This window comes from Spermophilus citellus (genome assembly GCF_964194105.1).
Source record: "Spermophilus citellus genome assembly, chromosome: 4".
NCBI classification, from domain to species: Eukaryota; Metazoa; Chordata; class Mammalia; order Rodentia; family Sciuridae; genus Spermophilus; species Spermophilus citellus.
Window position 1 is genome coordinate 56,040,941 of NC_138185.1, and position 15,254 is coordinate 56,056,194.

At 40.7% G+C, this 15,254-nt stretch overlaps 1 protein-coding gene across 2 annotated transcripts in view; it reads left to right on the forward strand.

Annotated features, from left to right (window-relative positions):
* The first annotated feature begins 300 nt into the window (after positions 1–300).
* IGF1R (insulin like growth factor 1 receptor) overlaps positions 301–15,254 on the forward strand; it is a 303,322-nt gene continuing 288,368 nt past the window's right edge. For both annotated transcript variants that reach the window (XM_081291213.1, XM_081291214.1), the window contains exon 1: positions 301–433. In XM_081291213.1, the coding sequence (XP_081147339.1) occupies positions 340–433 (94 nt within the window). In that variant the 5' untranslated portion in view covers positions 301–339. The remainder of the gene's footprint in view (positions 434–15,254) is intronic.

The following is a 15,254-nucleotide window of genomic DNA, read 5'->3' on the forward strand; positions in this document are numbered from 1 at the left end:
GCAGTTTTACCCGTCTTTTGCCTCTCTGGGTTTGAAAATGGAGGCCGACGACGCCGACATCCCGCCCCGGCGCGCCTTGGGTTCCCGACTCAGCCGAGCCTTGGGCCGCTGCTGCCGGCGCTGAGGGGCCGCCCCGCGCCGCCGCCCGCCCCGTCAGCGCTGTCCGCTGGGCCCCCGGGCCGGCGCCGCCTTCGAAGTATTGTTTCCTTCACCTTTTTTTTTTTTTTTTTTTTTTGGAGGTGGGGCGAAGACTGAGTTGGAGACTTTCTTCTTTTCTTTTTCTTTTCCTTTTTTTTTTTTTTTTTTGAGAAAAGGGGAATTTCGTCCCAAATAAAAGGAATGAAGTCTGGCTCCGGAGGAGGGTCCCCGACCTCGCTGTGGGGGCTCCTGTTCCTCTCCGCGGCGCTCTCGCTCTGGCCGACGAGTGGAGAAAGTGAGTATGTGCCCGCGGCCACTGCGGGAACTTTTCCTCTGAGGGGCTGCGCCCTGTTTGCGAAACCCGAGTTGCCACCGTCGCAGCTGTCGGGCCCCCGGGCTCGGGAGCGGCGGGGCGGGGCGCGGAGGGGGCTCTGCCGGAAGGCCCGAGCGGACTTGGGGCCCGAGCTTCTTGGTTTGGAGCCCCGCGGGCCCGAGCTCAGCGCATCCCGCGCGGGAAGGGCTCGGGGCTTTCTCTTTCGTGGTCCTGAGAGCCTTGTCCCGCGGCCTGGTGGGTGGGCAGTGTTCAGTCCCTGGCGGCTTAGTGGCCGGGCTAGGACCTGGGACCTGGTAGCGAAGTTGGCACCGGGCGGACCCGCGGCCCCCGGGCCCATTCCACTCTCACTTCTCCCCTCCCTGATGCGCGGGCCGCTCGGCACACACCGCTGACCCCAGCGTGGCGCACAGACAGTGCTGACAGTACCCTTGGTTGTGCTGTGCGTCGCTGCTGGAGCAGATAGGGTGCGTGGTGGTGGGGATCGGGGAGCCGCTCGTTCTCCGGGTGCCAGTTGTCCTCGAGGGAAAAGTACCCGGCAGAGAGTCCCCGCAGCCCCAGGACACGTCTCCAAATATCCCGGCGAGGCCTCCAGTAGCACAACTTGCTTTGCTCCTCCAGGCTTGGGTTCCTGGTCTTTGCCATCATTTTAGAGGATTCGGCTTGTGTGTGTGTGTGTGTATGGGGGGGGGGTTCCCTCATCCTGGTCCGTCCCTAGGAAAGTGTGAGGTCGGGAACTTCATCACCCAGGCTTTTCGGGGGCGTGCGACCGAATCCCTAGTTCAGAGGGTTCAGGGGCTGTTTCAGTTTTTTACCTAGCTTGTGGACGCCTTTTTTCCTCCCTAAGGGTCTGGGGGATGGCAGGGTAGCGTCCACGTGTGCGTTAGTGGATGAGTGGTCGGAGCCGACGGGCATTCATACACACGTGCTCGCAACGCGGGGTGTAGCTACGGCCACACGGGGACATCTAGATGCCTGGCCATGAAAAGAGGTGTCGTGCGCTGTCGTGTAGGGAGCTCCAGGATCTTCGGCGGCGGGGGGGGGGAGGGTGTTTTGTTTTGCGAGCGCAAAGCCCTGGCCTTGGTTTTGTTGTGGCCAGAGTTTTGTTGCATTGCCAACCCCCCGCCCCACACTTCCTTTGTACGTAGTTAATAAGCAATATTGCCGCATACTCGCTATCTCTTGCAATCTGATAGCTTTTGTTTTGGTGGTGTCCGTAGGGGTAGGTAGGCAAGTGCCGGGACATAGAGAATGAGAACTCCCCATGGTATGTGGCGGCAGGAAAAGGAAGGGGTTTTGTTCTACAAAAATAAATAAATAAATAAAGTATGGCGTACTCTTGGTACATTTGAGATGGTAGGGTAACTTGAACACGACTGAAAGTTTAAATGCAGTTGCAGAACTGGGGCTGGGAAGGGTGAGGGCGTGTTGGTGAGTAATAGTTGCCGAAGTATGCAGGTGGTGCCTACTAAGTTTGAAAAATCACGACTGAGCCTTGAGGAACGAGGGGGAGAAACAGGCAGCGGGGGCTGTGTGGCTCCATCACAGGGAAAAATCAGAAAGGGTGTTTTTATAAACAAATCCTTAAACGTCTTGTAAGAAATGAGTCCACGATGGAGGAAGAGTAGATCTTTGCAGAATTAGCCATGTTTACTGCATAGAGTTAGACAGCTGGGGGATGGGACTTCCACAAATCTGGACTCCTCTGGTCTTTGTTTTTCCGAACTTTTATCATACTGGATTGGGCGAAAGGCTTCCAACTCCCTTCTACTGGGGTGGGCGGGGGGCCTTCTATTCAGGCGTTTAATGGTGTTTGGGGGGGCACAAAAGAAGGTTTCTAGCCTTTAAAAGCTAAATAAATATAATTCAGAAGACATGGGAGAGCTAATACATTTTATTATGACATACTGTTGAAATATGTAGTTTTATTATTTAATATGAATTCTGAAATTCAAAGTAGCAGTGGATGGCCTTTCTCCTCCCAGACAGGATGCAGGCCATCTTAAAATAGGATGTCTTGTTATTTGGAGCATTCTTCTGAAGATTCTTTGTAAAAGGTGCGTTCTTAAGAACATAAGAGGGGAAAGTGTGTGTTTATGTATGTTTTTAATCCCACCTCACCCAGACTCTTCCCAAGGATTCTTTTAAAATGGTAATTCCTTAAATCCTGATAGATGGCCAGAAGGCACCCCAAATTCTGATTATGTTTTGCTGAAGTCCTGAGTCAGTACCTTCCCCTCCCTCCTCTCTGTAGCTTTGAGGATTTAATCTTGTATGTATGAACATTCCTTTAGTTTTTAGTCTGAAAGGTGCTAGACCACTTAAAAGAAAGCAAGTGAGTTTTTTCCCCGGAGAGAAGTAGTAGATTGGGGTGTTGTTGGTTCACTTGCAGGTATTGTGTTGACATATTTAGGGTTTAGTGACTTCTCTTTTGATAGCGACAGCAGTGTGGCATTTTTAACTTAAAAGATGTAGAAGTCATATGGACATGCTTGCTTTGTGTAACTCTACTTGATCAGATCTTTGAAATAAAGGAGGTTTGGAAGTTACAAGTGACAGCCAAATAATCTCATGGCTGTTCTCTTTTTTAAAATCAACAGGCTTTTTTTTTTTTTTTTTTTTTTTTAATTTATAGTGGCCATCTCTTAAACAGGATTTAGTCATCTTTTTGCCCCAGGCATATATTCTATTGTCAGAGAAATATAGGAATGTGAATTGTTGGTGTTTAAAATAGTGTTTTATTATCTACCAGAAGGAGAATCCAGAATAAGAAGTTTCCAAAGTAGCAAATAGCAAATTATAGTTTAGCATCTCTAGAGGAAAATAGCAAGCAAACAGTATTTTGTGGAGGGGTAGTGTGGGGATCAAATGTAAAAGGCCATATGTTTGATTTGTCAAAAGGATTGGAAAATTTCAACATTAAGAAATAAAGTTGAATAGATGAACCTTAAAAACATTACAAAAAGTGAAAGAAGTCAGTTATAGAAGATGACAGCTTGTGTGATTCCATTTGTATGAAATGTCCAGAATAAGCAAATCCATAGAGATAGAAAATAGTGGTTGCCAGGGGCTGAGGGAAGACAGCATGAGGAGTGACTGCTAATGGATATAGGGTTTCTTTTTGGGGGTAATAAAAATGTTTTAAACTTCCTTGGTTGTGATGGTTGCACAATTCTTTATACAAATCACTGTTAAAATGTACATTTTAAATTAGTGACTCTTATGGTATGTGAATTGTATCTCAGTAAACTTTGTTTTTAAAAGTATTATGCTAAGGTTGAAAATGATGTATTGTGCTACCTCAGACATAAAAATTAGATTAAAATTATTGAATAAATTTGTCTTTCAGTTTGGTGCCTCCTTTTTTTTTTTTTGATGAGTTTTTCAGATTCTTGAATTACAACAATACAACAAACTGATAATAGAAGCTGTAGCAGCAGAGATTCACTGCCATAGGAAGGAGAGAGAGACAAGCAGGGAAAAATGAATCTTGGGCATACACAGCTTGAGTTAAGGCTTGAGTAGAGGAATTAACAAACACACATATGCTAGTGAAAGTTAGAATTTTTTGATAGGAAAACCCTTGACTACATCTGAAATGATGTTGGTCTTTTCAAGATAGTTTAGGAACGTAGTCTGGATGGCTGTTTGCATTTCCAATTTTATTGTGTATGTTTTCCAACAAAGAAATAATGTGCTGTTTTAAGATGATAAAGAATTTCCACTCTTTTTTGATATGCCATGCTAACCACAAGTGTTAGTAAATAAAGACTGTTCATTTTAATACAGTGTTTTTTTTTTCTTTTTTTGCTAATTTTATATCTTAAATAGCTCTCGGATCTGAGCAGGAGGAGGAATCTTTGTAGATTACAGTAATTTCAGGCATTTAGTTATTTTTATTAAAAATATTAAAATTTATTACAGAAAAAATATTTAAAAATATGGTCAGGACTTAAAAATCTGTTATTCCTTAATATTGTTATTTCTTTATCCAGATTTACCTTGGCCTTTCAATAGAAGATCCAGAAGAATAGTTGTTTACATTGGGTTTTGGTCTTTGTCTAAGGCTTAGTTTACTAATAAAAATGTTTCCTGCCCCTCCTATTGATGCAAGATCAGAGCAGTAATGAAAAACAAATATATCATTTTCACTTGTTGCCTTAGCCCTCCACTCCCCACCCCAGTGTTGCCCTCAAGGGATGGTTGTTTCCTTTTTAATGTGTTTTCATTTGCTTTGTAAGAATGTGCTGTGAAAAGTAACTGAATCTAGGCAGCACTTAGTGGGCACCTACTATATGAAAGCTGACTTTGTGCTAGGCAGTACATGAGCCTACAAAGACAGAGAACTGTGTTTTGTTCTTGGGTATTTTATATATAAACTTATATGAAAGAAAGTTACTTGAAAATTCAGATTTTTTTTTTTTCAGACTCAGGACAGAATACAATTTTCATATAGACAGTGAGTAGCATTTTAAAGACCCTTTAAAGACTTTTCTCTAGGCTTAAGACCTGATATACAGCAATGCTGATGGTCTTGTGTATAGCCAGTGCTATGCTATCTTTGCCTTATTAATATTTTCTCTTATATTGAAATGTCACTGTAGGCCATGATGTACAGGCATCTGCCCATCTTAACCAACAGCATTGCCTTTTTAATAACACTGGTTATGACTGTTGTGATTTAAAATGTGCAGTGTTGTTACCTTTTGCCAGAATATTGGGAGTCACAGGTGTGTACCTGAATGCTGCCTGGCATGTTTTGAGTTGTAAGAAAGATGGGACTTATTTTGAATTTTTCTTGGATTTGTACATTGCATAGTTAGCTTTCTGATAATCATTGGGAAATGTTCATAATTCGGGCCTTTTTATATATAATTTTTTAAATAACTGTTTTTTTTTAAGTGTGAGGGACTAAGAATAAGTTTGAGATGGCAATTAAATCCTGAAAGTTTTTTTTTTTTTTTAATTTAATCATAATGCATACAAGACATGTTTTTCTCTGGGTTGTGACTTTGTTTTTTTTCAAAATTCATTTAAAACTCAACCCTAGTTCATAGAAGAGGTATTTGTGCCTGAAGAACAGCTTGCTTTGAACTGCTTTTCTTAGCCAATTTATGACAGGTGCTGTCTGAGCCCAAGAGATGAAGTCTTTTCAATTGTACTAAATATACAATAGTTGCATACTTGGTAGAGTTACAGTTTCTTGATTTCTCTGGGATGTTCTGAAGGAAAATTTTGAACACTTTAAAGACAACAAAGTGCATAATGAATGATGAACTCTGAGTCCTCTTGGAAAATGGTATTTGGCATCAGATTAGCAAGAGGAAGTTTTCCAGTTCCTTGTAAAGATGTGATTTGGCTTAAACTAATGGGCATGGGGGTGGGGGTAACAGTTCCAGTGTTTGTGGACATTGAGACCTGTCAATATTTGGGAAGCATAACTAATTTCCAGTATTTGTAAAGATTAAAACTTTGAAATATATACATAGCCCTTCATCCCATAACCCCTGTCACCCTCCCTCTCATTTGCTCTGAGGAAAGGACATATGTTTGATATATAAAATGGTTAGTAAACAGGATTTTAAAAAACATGTTAGGTTATTTAATCAACAGATGCACATTCCCTCCGCGTGATGAAGTTTGTTTCTTTTGTTAAGTTGTTTTGGTTTTATTTGACTGAAAATATTAACAGTATATTTGATTTTGAGACTTTTGGACTTTTGAAGACTAAATAGTTGTAATAGTTTCAACTTAGGTTTTAAAGTCCCAGATACTGTTTTTGGTGATTTCCCTCCTTTTGTTTTTTTACTTAAGCCAATTTCACTTTCATCTTATTAAATTGACTAATTTTGAAATCTTAAGGAAGATTGATATTTCTTTACTTGAATTGAAAAATAAGATCATCCTTCTATCCCTTTTTTTCTTTAAATACAAGTTGAATACTCATTTTACTCAGTTCTTTTAAGTTTATAATTCTTGTCTGATAATATATTTTACCATGAAGTTTTTGTTGTTGTTGTTTGTACCAGGGATTGAACTCGGGGGCACTCAATCACTGAGCCACATCCCTAGCCCTATTTTGTATTTTATGTAGAGACAGGGTTTCACTGAGTTGCTTAGAGCCTCACTAAGTTGATAAGGCTGGCTTTGAACTCACGATCCTCCTACCTCAGACTCCCTTGCTGCTGGGATTACAGGTGTGCACCACCATGCCCTGCTTTTACCATGAGATTGTAAAGGTATATACCAAGACACATAAATTACCGCTGTGTTTATTTAAAGGACTAAAGAAAAAACTAGTAAGCAAGGCTTTAATTTTTCTTTTTCATGTCCTGAATTTTTAAACTTATAGATAGCTACTCAGATTTTACTGACACACAACAGGGTAGCTTCTTTTATCATAAGGAACAAATACCTATAATTACAATAACTTTTTACAGTGTATTGTGCTGTTATTTATTTTATGAGTTCCCTTAACTTAGTTACTGCTGTGATGACTAGTGTGTAAGCTGTTGGGGGATGTGTCCATGGAGCTCACCCACTGTCCTGTGGCTGTTGGCTGATGGTCTTGAAGCTCACACTTTCTTATTTGGTATAGCAGAGTGGCTAACTACAGAAGGAAAATGCATACACCGAATCATATATTGCAGAGAGAGCTACAACTACTTTACATTACTCATGTTGTCACAGTCTAGAAGACATTTTTAGTGAAAGCATTCATGTTTTAAAAACTTTAGAACATAATCTATTATTCCAGAAAGTTCTTGATTTGTGTGTGTGTTGGGGGAGAGTTTTAATCTTTATTCTCTTATCTCAGTTATTATTCTGTTAGCTTCCTTACTATTGTAGGCCATTAGTGTAGTAAGAATTTTATAATAAAAATGACATTTGTTCAGAATTGTGTGGTCTCTCCACCCAGCTATCTAATTTGTGACAGTTTGAAATAAATACATTGTTGTTGGGGTTTTATATACTTTATTTGGTCAGTTTCTTTTTAACATGTCACTAGTTTTCTTTAAATTGGCTGTGTTGTCAGTTTTAAAAGCATACTACTTTTTAAATTGTTCTACATTGGAGAATAAATATATTTTGACAGTCTTAAAGCATAAATATTTTATAGAGTAGATCTTTAAGATTTTCCTGAGATATTTTAAATATTTACTTTCTTGTTTTTTTTTTTTTTAAAGAGAGAGTGAGAGAGGGGAGAGAGAAAGAGAATTTTTTTTAATATTTATTTTTTAGTTCTCGGCGGACACAACATCTTTGTTGGTATGTGGTGCTGAGGATCGAACCCAGGCCGCACGCATGCCAGGCGAGCGCGCTACCGCTTGAGCCACATCCCCAGCCCTAAATATTTACTTTCAGCTTGTCCTCTTCTGTAAAATAGAGTCAGTAGCTTGTATAAAATTATCATTCGGAATGTGTTTGAGTAAGTAAATGAGACATTACCAATTTGAATCAGGTGAATTTTAATTAATAGCACTTTAAGGCACAGAAATCTGATGATAATTAGGGAGCAATAAATTGATGTATCTTAGTGACCCATGACCCATTTGACTGGATAAGTCTGCAAAGAATTTTCTAAGTCATTAGCTATTTATTGTCTTTAGATCATAAAAAGCTTTATCAGTTGTATCCTTGTTTATCTGTATCATCTTGTATTTATTCTCTCTACCTGAATTTTCCAAGTCTTATGACTTGGAGGAAAACAGAGAACAGATGGATACAGAGGGAGACCAGCAGCAGAGGAAGATAGTTCTGGAGTCTGATTTCTATGGATAATGGGTCCATGGCATATGTTAGGTGACAACGTGGTATAGTTTAATCACAGGAAATTCTTTTGTCAGAGTAGCCTTTCTTAGTTGGGTTCTGAATTCTCAGTTTTCTTTCTAATATGTACCTAACTAAGGTTTTCACAAGAAAGGTTGGCCGGAGATGGAATTTCTAGTTAAATTTCAGTTCTGCAGCCAGTCTTTTTCGGGAGAGACCAGTTAATTGAATGTTTCCTTTCGACCTCACTGAGTCACTTGAAATCACTCAAGATTTACCCCTGTTTCTGGCTCCACCCTGGTCCAGTCCAGACCTGCATCTCTACTCTCAGAGAGAGAGAGAGAGAGTACTTGCTCAGTTGGTCTCTGAACTAGCTCTGACTCCTGTGCCATCCCTTTGGCTTGATGGAGTTTTGCTTCTCAGAATGTGCCTTTTGTGGAGCTTCCTTGTGGTCCAAGAATCAAGTCTGAGACTCCCTCAAATTGGACTGTAATAGTTCATTAATGAGATTTTGCTATAGGGTAAGTTCCCTGTCCAACCCAATGCTTGGGCTTTAGTGTGGTGGTGCATGAGGCAAGCTATACCTATCTGCAAGGTTTTTGTTCCTCCTGTTTCCATGGCCTGGAGTGTTTTTCTCCTCCTCCTCCTCCTCCTCCTCCTTCTCCTTCTCCTCCTCCTCCTCCTCCTCCTCCTCCTCTTCCCCTTCCTCCCCCTCCTCACCCCTACTGAATAGCAGAAAGTGCTAGTCATGAGCATAGGAAGGTCACTTGGTTCAAGATGAGATGCCAGTTTTTTCTCTGGTTCCAAAGAAGTTATTTAATTTTTTGGAGACTTAAATATATGGTAAGTGTTTCTCTTTTTCTCACTAAATGGCAAAATAAAAGTATTTTCTAATGTATTTAGAAAAAGTCAGAAAAATTGGAGCAGGGAAATATAATTTTAAAAAATTAAGTTTTAAGTTTCAGGTAGATCTGTAAAACAGGGACAAGACTGTGACTGTCTGAAGGTAGCATTTTGGATCAGTGAATTCCTTTCCTCCCCGATGTCTGAGACGCCATCCTTTGCTTTCTATTTAATTTTCCTTCATGAAGCTTTTCACGGTTTCCCTAACTTTTGTGGATCTGGCTTTTCTTTACTCCTTTTGAGTTCATAACCATTGCTATGCTGGTTAACAATGGTTTGTTTTGTCTTGTAATATGGTTGTCCATGTTTTACAAGGACAGAGGAGCCAAGTGGCTGGTTTGAATCTTAAGTTCCTCAACAGCTAAATTCTATGGCGAATTATTTTGTCTTCATGTGCCTTAGTCTCCTCATCTGTGAAATGATAATTTTACTAGGAGTAATAATTTTACATTTGTTCTTAAAAATTAGCTGAATTAATACCCATGTCAAGTGCTTAGAACAGAGCCTGGCAACTGTTAATTAGTCCCTATTACTTCAGCCGCATCAGCTTATGGGTGTGTTGTCCTTGAACAGAGATGTTCTTTGGATATTGCCAAAAATACAGGATACAATTGATGTTTTACTGCCTCAATTGGTATAGAGCTTGGCACATAATAGTTCCTTATTAAGATTAATTTTGCTTGTTAAGCAGTTGTGTCATTTTACTTTTTCTCAGTAAACACTGGCCAGTCCCTACAGATCACTTATATTTCAGAGATCTGTTTTTATACATTTTCCCTTAATCATTTCTCTTGCCAATTTCTGCCAGTGCTAGAGAGGTGTGCAGTGTACACTTTGCCCACCTCACCAATGCATAGGCGCCATCTAGTGGCAGTATGGGAAATTCAGCCTCTTCCATAACTGAATCCATAGCATCCTGAGGATGACGATAGCCATTCCCCACAACTTCCCTAGATTTTCCTTTCTGGCATGATTCCTGAGAACTGATAGCAAGAAAATATGGATACTGTAGGCTTCTGTAGAAATAACTTGGGTATAGTTTTGGGTTAAGGTTGCTCAACTATGTTAGGAAGAAACTCAGTGAGAGAATTAGGATCTTCAGAAATCATGTAAACAAGTATACTGTAAACTCTTGGGCAGTTCTTTGACCTGAGACCTGTGTGTCCTTTAAAATTAAAATTTTAAAATATTTTTATAGGATTTTCGTAAGCCAAAAGTTCTGAAGTATTTCTTTTGAGATTAGGGATTTAAGAAAACAAAACAAAGCCATAGGACTGGGAGTATAGAGCACTTGGGTAGCACGCACAATAAGACCCTGGGTTTGATCCTCAGTTCTGGGGTGGGGGGGAGGTCACAAACAAACAAATCCTTCAAGACCCCAAAACACTAGTGATTCATTTTGAAAAATACAGCAAGGTTTACTTTCCATTGCTTTATTGAAATATGTAGTCACATTTAAATTATTGTTCTTATGTGTGTCCCTTTGAGCTATTTTATGTAGTTAAGATATTTATCACCCATAAATACTAATAGTAAATAGAAAATACTCCCATTACTGATGTTAGGCCCTATGTTGGCTGTACTTTGTTAGATATTTTTCTGCATTTGTTCTCATTGATAATTTCAGAATTTATGCTTTCTCACTTCTTTAATGAGACTACATATAGAACATAATGGTTTTAGATCAGTTTCCCCATGATTGCCTTTTCTTATTTTTAATTTAGAAATCACTTCTTTGACTTTTTGAGAGATAATTTCAGCTTGCCTTCCTTTAAGATATTCTGAACAATTACTGTGGCTGTTTTTAAAGCAGGTTTTGAATAGTGACAGAAATAAGGACACACTTGATATTTGATTGTCCTGTTTTGACATTGGGCCTGGCACACAGTAAGTCCTCCATTAATGTGTGTTCTATAATATTTATTTTGCTAAGGTGCTTAACAAGTGTATATGAATTAATGGGTTTGCCTAGGCTGGTGGAAGCCCCTCTGCTTGGAATGACCATACTACTGGGTTGTCCTTAGAGACAAACTCACTTTAAGAACTAGTTAACAATTTCACTCTTTTTGGCAACTTTGATTTTGTGTGCAGGATGGTCGCTCTGACTTCTTGCTCTTATGATATACCAGGCCTCTCACAGGGCTTCTTAGACTGTTTTCTCCCTCTGTAGAGCTGGTGACTGGTGCCTTGGTTATTATTGAATCCCTGGACATGGCTTAGCTTTTGACACATAAAGAAGCTCAATCAATGGAGGAATTCTAAAAGGAACCCATCCCCCTCTCAATTCACTTTGACACACTGTATATATAGCAAATGTCTTTTCATCTTGTCATTGTAGTTATATTTACTGAAACATTTTACCATACCAGCTACAAATACACGAAACTTGGAAGCAATAAAATGATCTTTAAAATATTTTTTTTCCCATAGGGATTTTGCAACTAGAGGTGAAAAAACAACAACAAAAAAATGAGATGTGGAAAAAGTATTTTCCACTCTAACTTGTATAAAGGTGACCTCATCCCTGTGGATGGAGACCATGTTCTATAAGTTCCCTATGGATAAGATTGAATGAATAATTCATCACCAATTCTTGTTTTTTTAAAAAAATATTTTTAGTTTTAGGTGGACATAATAACTTTATTTGTTTATTTTATTTTATTTTATTTTTTTATGTGGTGCTAAGGATCAAATCCAGTGCCTCACATGTGCCTCACATGTGGTAGAATCCCAGTCCTACCAATTCTTGTTTGTGGTATGCTTTCAACTCTCATGAAGCTTGGTGCCTGATTGAAGGTGGGCACTTTTAGGCTGAACTTCAATGTGTCTGTCTCTGGACTGGTTTGATGCAGAGGGCCAGGGTGGAGAGAGAGGTCTGGTGGATATCACACCCTCTGCAGCTGCTGACTGCTTTCCCACTCTCTCTTGAATGACAAGGTGGGCTCTTTCAGCCATTCTCCCAGACTTTAAATCCCAAGACACAATGCAGGTTTAGTTGGAATCTGGATAGAAGTTTGCTTCTGCTTCTGGCATTGTTTTCTTAGTGAGGCCAATAAACTTTTGCCTTAAATCCTGAGAAGGACTTTAGCATGTCTTGAGGGTCTCTTGTTACTTGCGCCTCTCCTTCTGCTCTGGTACTGCTGTGGCATAGCCATAGGTCAAGGTTTTAGACAGTCTTGTCTTGGAGCCGTTGGAGGGGTTGAAGCCTTCTCCCTGTTCCCATCTTTGGCAGAACAAAGTTTTCTTGTCTGAGATAGAGGACTCTCAAACTTAATTAACACTTAAGAAATTATTGTTAAAGGCTTGATACTCCTGAGGAGACTGGTAAGGTAAGATATTTCTTGTAGAAAATGTAAACAATCATTTGAACCTGGTATGTTAATTTCAAATGCAGATTATAAAAAGTGACTTGTAAAATTATTCTGTGAATGTTGGAACTAGGCAGATGTGAACTCACCTGGAAGAGCTAGTGCTACCTTGCCTCTCTCTCAAAAAGCTGTGTCTCCTTGAACAGTTTACTGTCTTTCTTTCTCAGATGCAGAGAGCATGTTGGAAAGGTAATTGTAGACCTTAGGTGTCCATCTGTAATTTGGAATAATACCATGGGAATTAGTAATAATGTGTCTGAAAATGCTCAGCAGACTAGCACACAGAAAGCATCCAACAAATGGATACTTTTATTGTTCTCTTCCCCTCATTGCCATGGTGGCCCTGTGGGCTGTCTCTGGGTCTCTAGTCCACTTATCTCCTGCCAGCACTAGAGCATTGCCACTACTTAGGATGTGTCTTCTTTTTCATATCCATGGTGAGGGTTTGAACCAAGAAAGTCTGAGTCTTAGGACAGCTTTTGGAACCACTAACTGGCTTGCCCTCTCTGAAAAGTAGTCTTTACCTTGAGTAGCTGGCTGAAATGAGTAGTGGAAGGGGGACTTGATGACATCCAGGGTCTCTGCTCCATTGGTGAACACTTGGAAAGAATGCTTGATTTATTTTTCCCTCCCACCCCAAGGAGCTTACTGTCTAGTTGGGAAAAGTCAAATGCATCTTGAGCATTCTGAATCCAAAATTCAAAATGCTCCCAAATCTGAAACTTTGTGAGCATCAAGTCAGTGTCTTATCAGTGATGGAAATTTCTGAGAATTTTGGATTTTCAGATAAGGGATGACTGACCTGTAAAGTGTATGTAAATGTTCCCAAATCTGAGAAACTCTGAAAGCAGAAACATTTCTGGTCCCAGGAATTTTGGATAGTGGTGAATAGCAACAGGCAATATATGTTTAGTGCTAAATTATGGGATGTTGACTTAAGAATTTGAAGTGTGTGGGCTTTGGAAGGTGGGCTTGTGAAGCTGTTAAATAAATATCTTAAGGAAGCTTTAGGAATGATGTCTGACTTTAATGTGCTTCAAGCATCTGTCTCTTAAGCTCTCGGGAAACCTCATCTCATGAGGGGGAAGGACTGTGTGGGACATGGGTAGCAGCCTGCCCCAATAGAGTGGAGAGTGGGTGTCAGATCCAAATATGTCAGGGGAAGGAACTTGACTGAAGGGTCAAGAATGGTGAGCTTTGAAACTGTTGGAATATTGTGGTGACCCAGGGAGCATCCTAGGGATGGTGCTCTAGCCCCTTGATGGAGTCAGTATTGGGGGATCACAAACAGTCTAGTGTGAACCAGTGATGTGTAGAAAGGGGGGTAATGAGTATGGGGCCAGGGAGGATGTATTTATTATCTCTAGATCTGAGACAAGGGAAGCAGTAACCGTTGGACTCCTTGACCTGGCTCTGGGGTTGAAGGGGGTGACCTGTAAGGCAAAGTTCCTGTCGGGGAGGGGGGGAATGAGTTTATGGAGGAGCTGGTAAAAGGACCAGAGGCTGGGACCTAACTGAGAAGAGATCAGGTCTGTGGATGGAGAGACAGAATCCATGGCCCTGGGATTGACTGGAAGAAGCATCACAGAACAGGCCCTTGAGGAGGTGCCTAGTGCCTTTGGGGTACAGAATGGGGAGAATTCAGGGGGAGCAAACCTCTAGTGAGGCTTGATTCAGATAGCGAAGCTTTCTGGAGACTGCAGTATTCACCTTTGTAGAGAACTGGACTTCAGAGAAGTGGAGGAGTTCTTTCCTCTGTTAGTGGCACCATGGGTACCAGTAGGGTCAAGGGCCAGGATTAAAACCTGTGGGAGTAATATATATTCTCCAAACTTGCCTCCCTTCCTCAAAAAAGTAAAAGTTGGGGGAGTGGTGAAATTTTTTGAGGTGAGCTCTTTGCTGTTCATATGCTAGGGGCACTGCTTTCTAACTTTCAAAGGAAATCTGGGCCAGAAAAAAACCTTTGCTTCCTTCTGAGCTGGGGCAGATGGGCCCAGTGATGGCCTTGGGCTGAATCATTGCAGTGGCCTTGGGGTCCTTATGACTGGGACCTGGAATCAGACCTTGTTACCCTGTGGTGCTGGCCAACCTGGGAGGATGATTTCCAGCCTTTGTACAAGCAGAGAGGAATGATTTGTTTAAAAGGAGATGCCAACTTTACATCCTGGTCTGGGCTTTCCTACTGGTGCTTTTTAACTGGTATTGATTTATGTTTTAAAATGAATTGGGCACATTGTAATTCTTGATGCTCAGCTACTAGCAGCCTGTTCTGCAACTGTTACTGTTTGTTTCACTCACAAGTAACATTGAAGAACACAGTGATGTAAGAGGCTTGGTGGGAGGGTGATATTATCTGGTCAGTGGACTTTTGTATTACTTCCTACTATAGGGCATTCCGAATTTTAAATCATTTTTTTTCACTTGTTATTAGATAGGCTCTGTTTACCCTAGTTGGAAAGTAGGCTTCTGCCTGGCCCCATTCCTCTTTGAGCTTAGAATAAGAGCTCAGAGCCAGTCACTTAGAAGCCTGGGGATCAGCAGAGCCTGGGAAGGTTTTCTCCCTCATTGCCTCACTGTTCTCATGTGTAAAATGGAAGGTAACAATTGTGCCCTGGGTCAAAGGACTATTAGTAGTTCTTCCTTAATGATTGCCTTAAGTCCCTTGAACTTAGTGCCTGTCACAGACACTAGGAGTTAGACGATATCGTTAAAGATAGAGGAGATACACCTTTGAAGTTATTTAG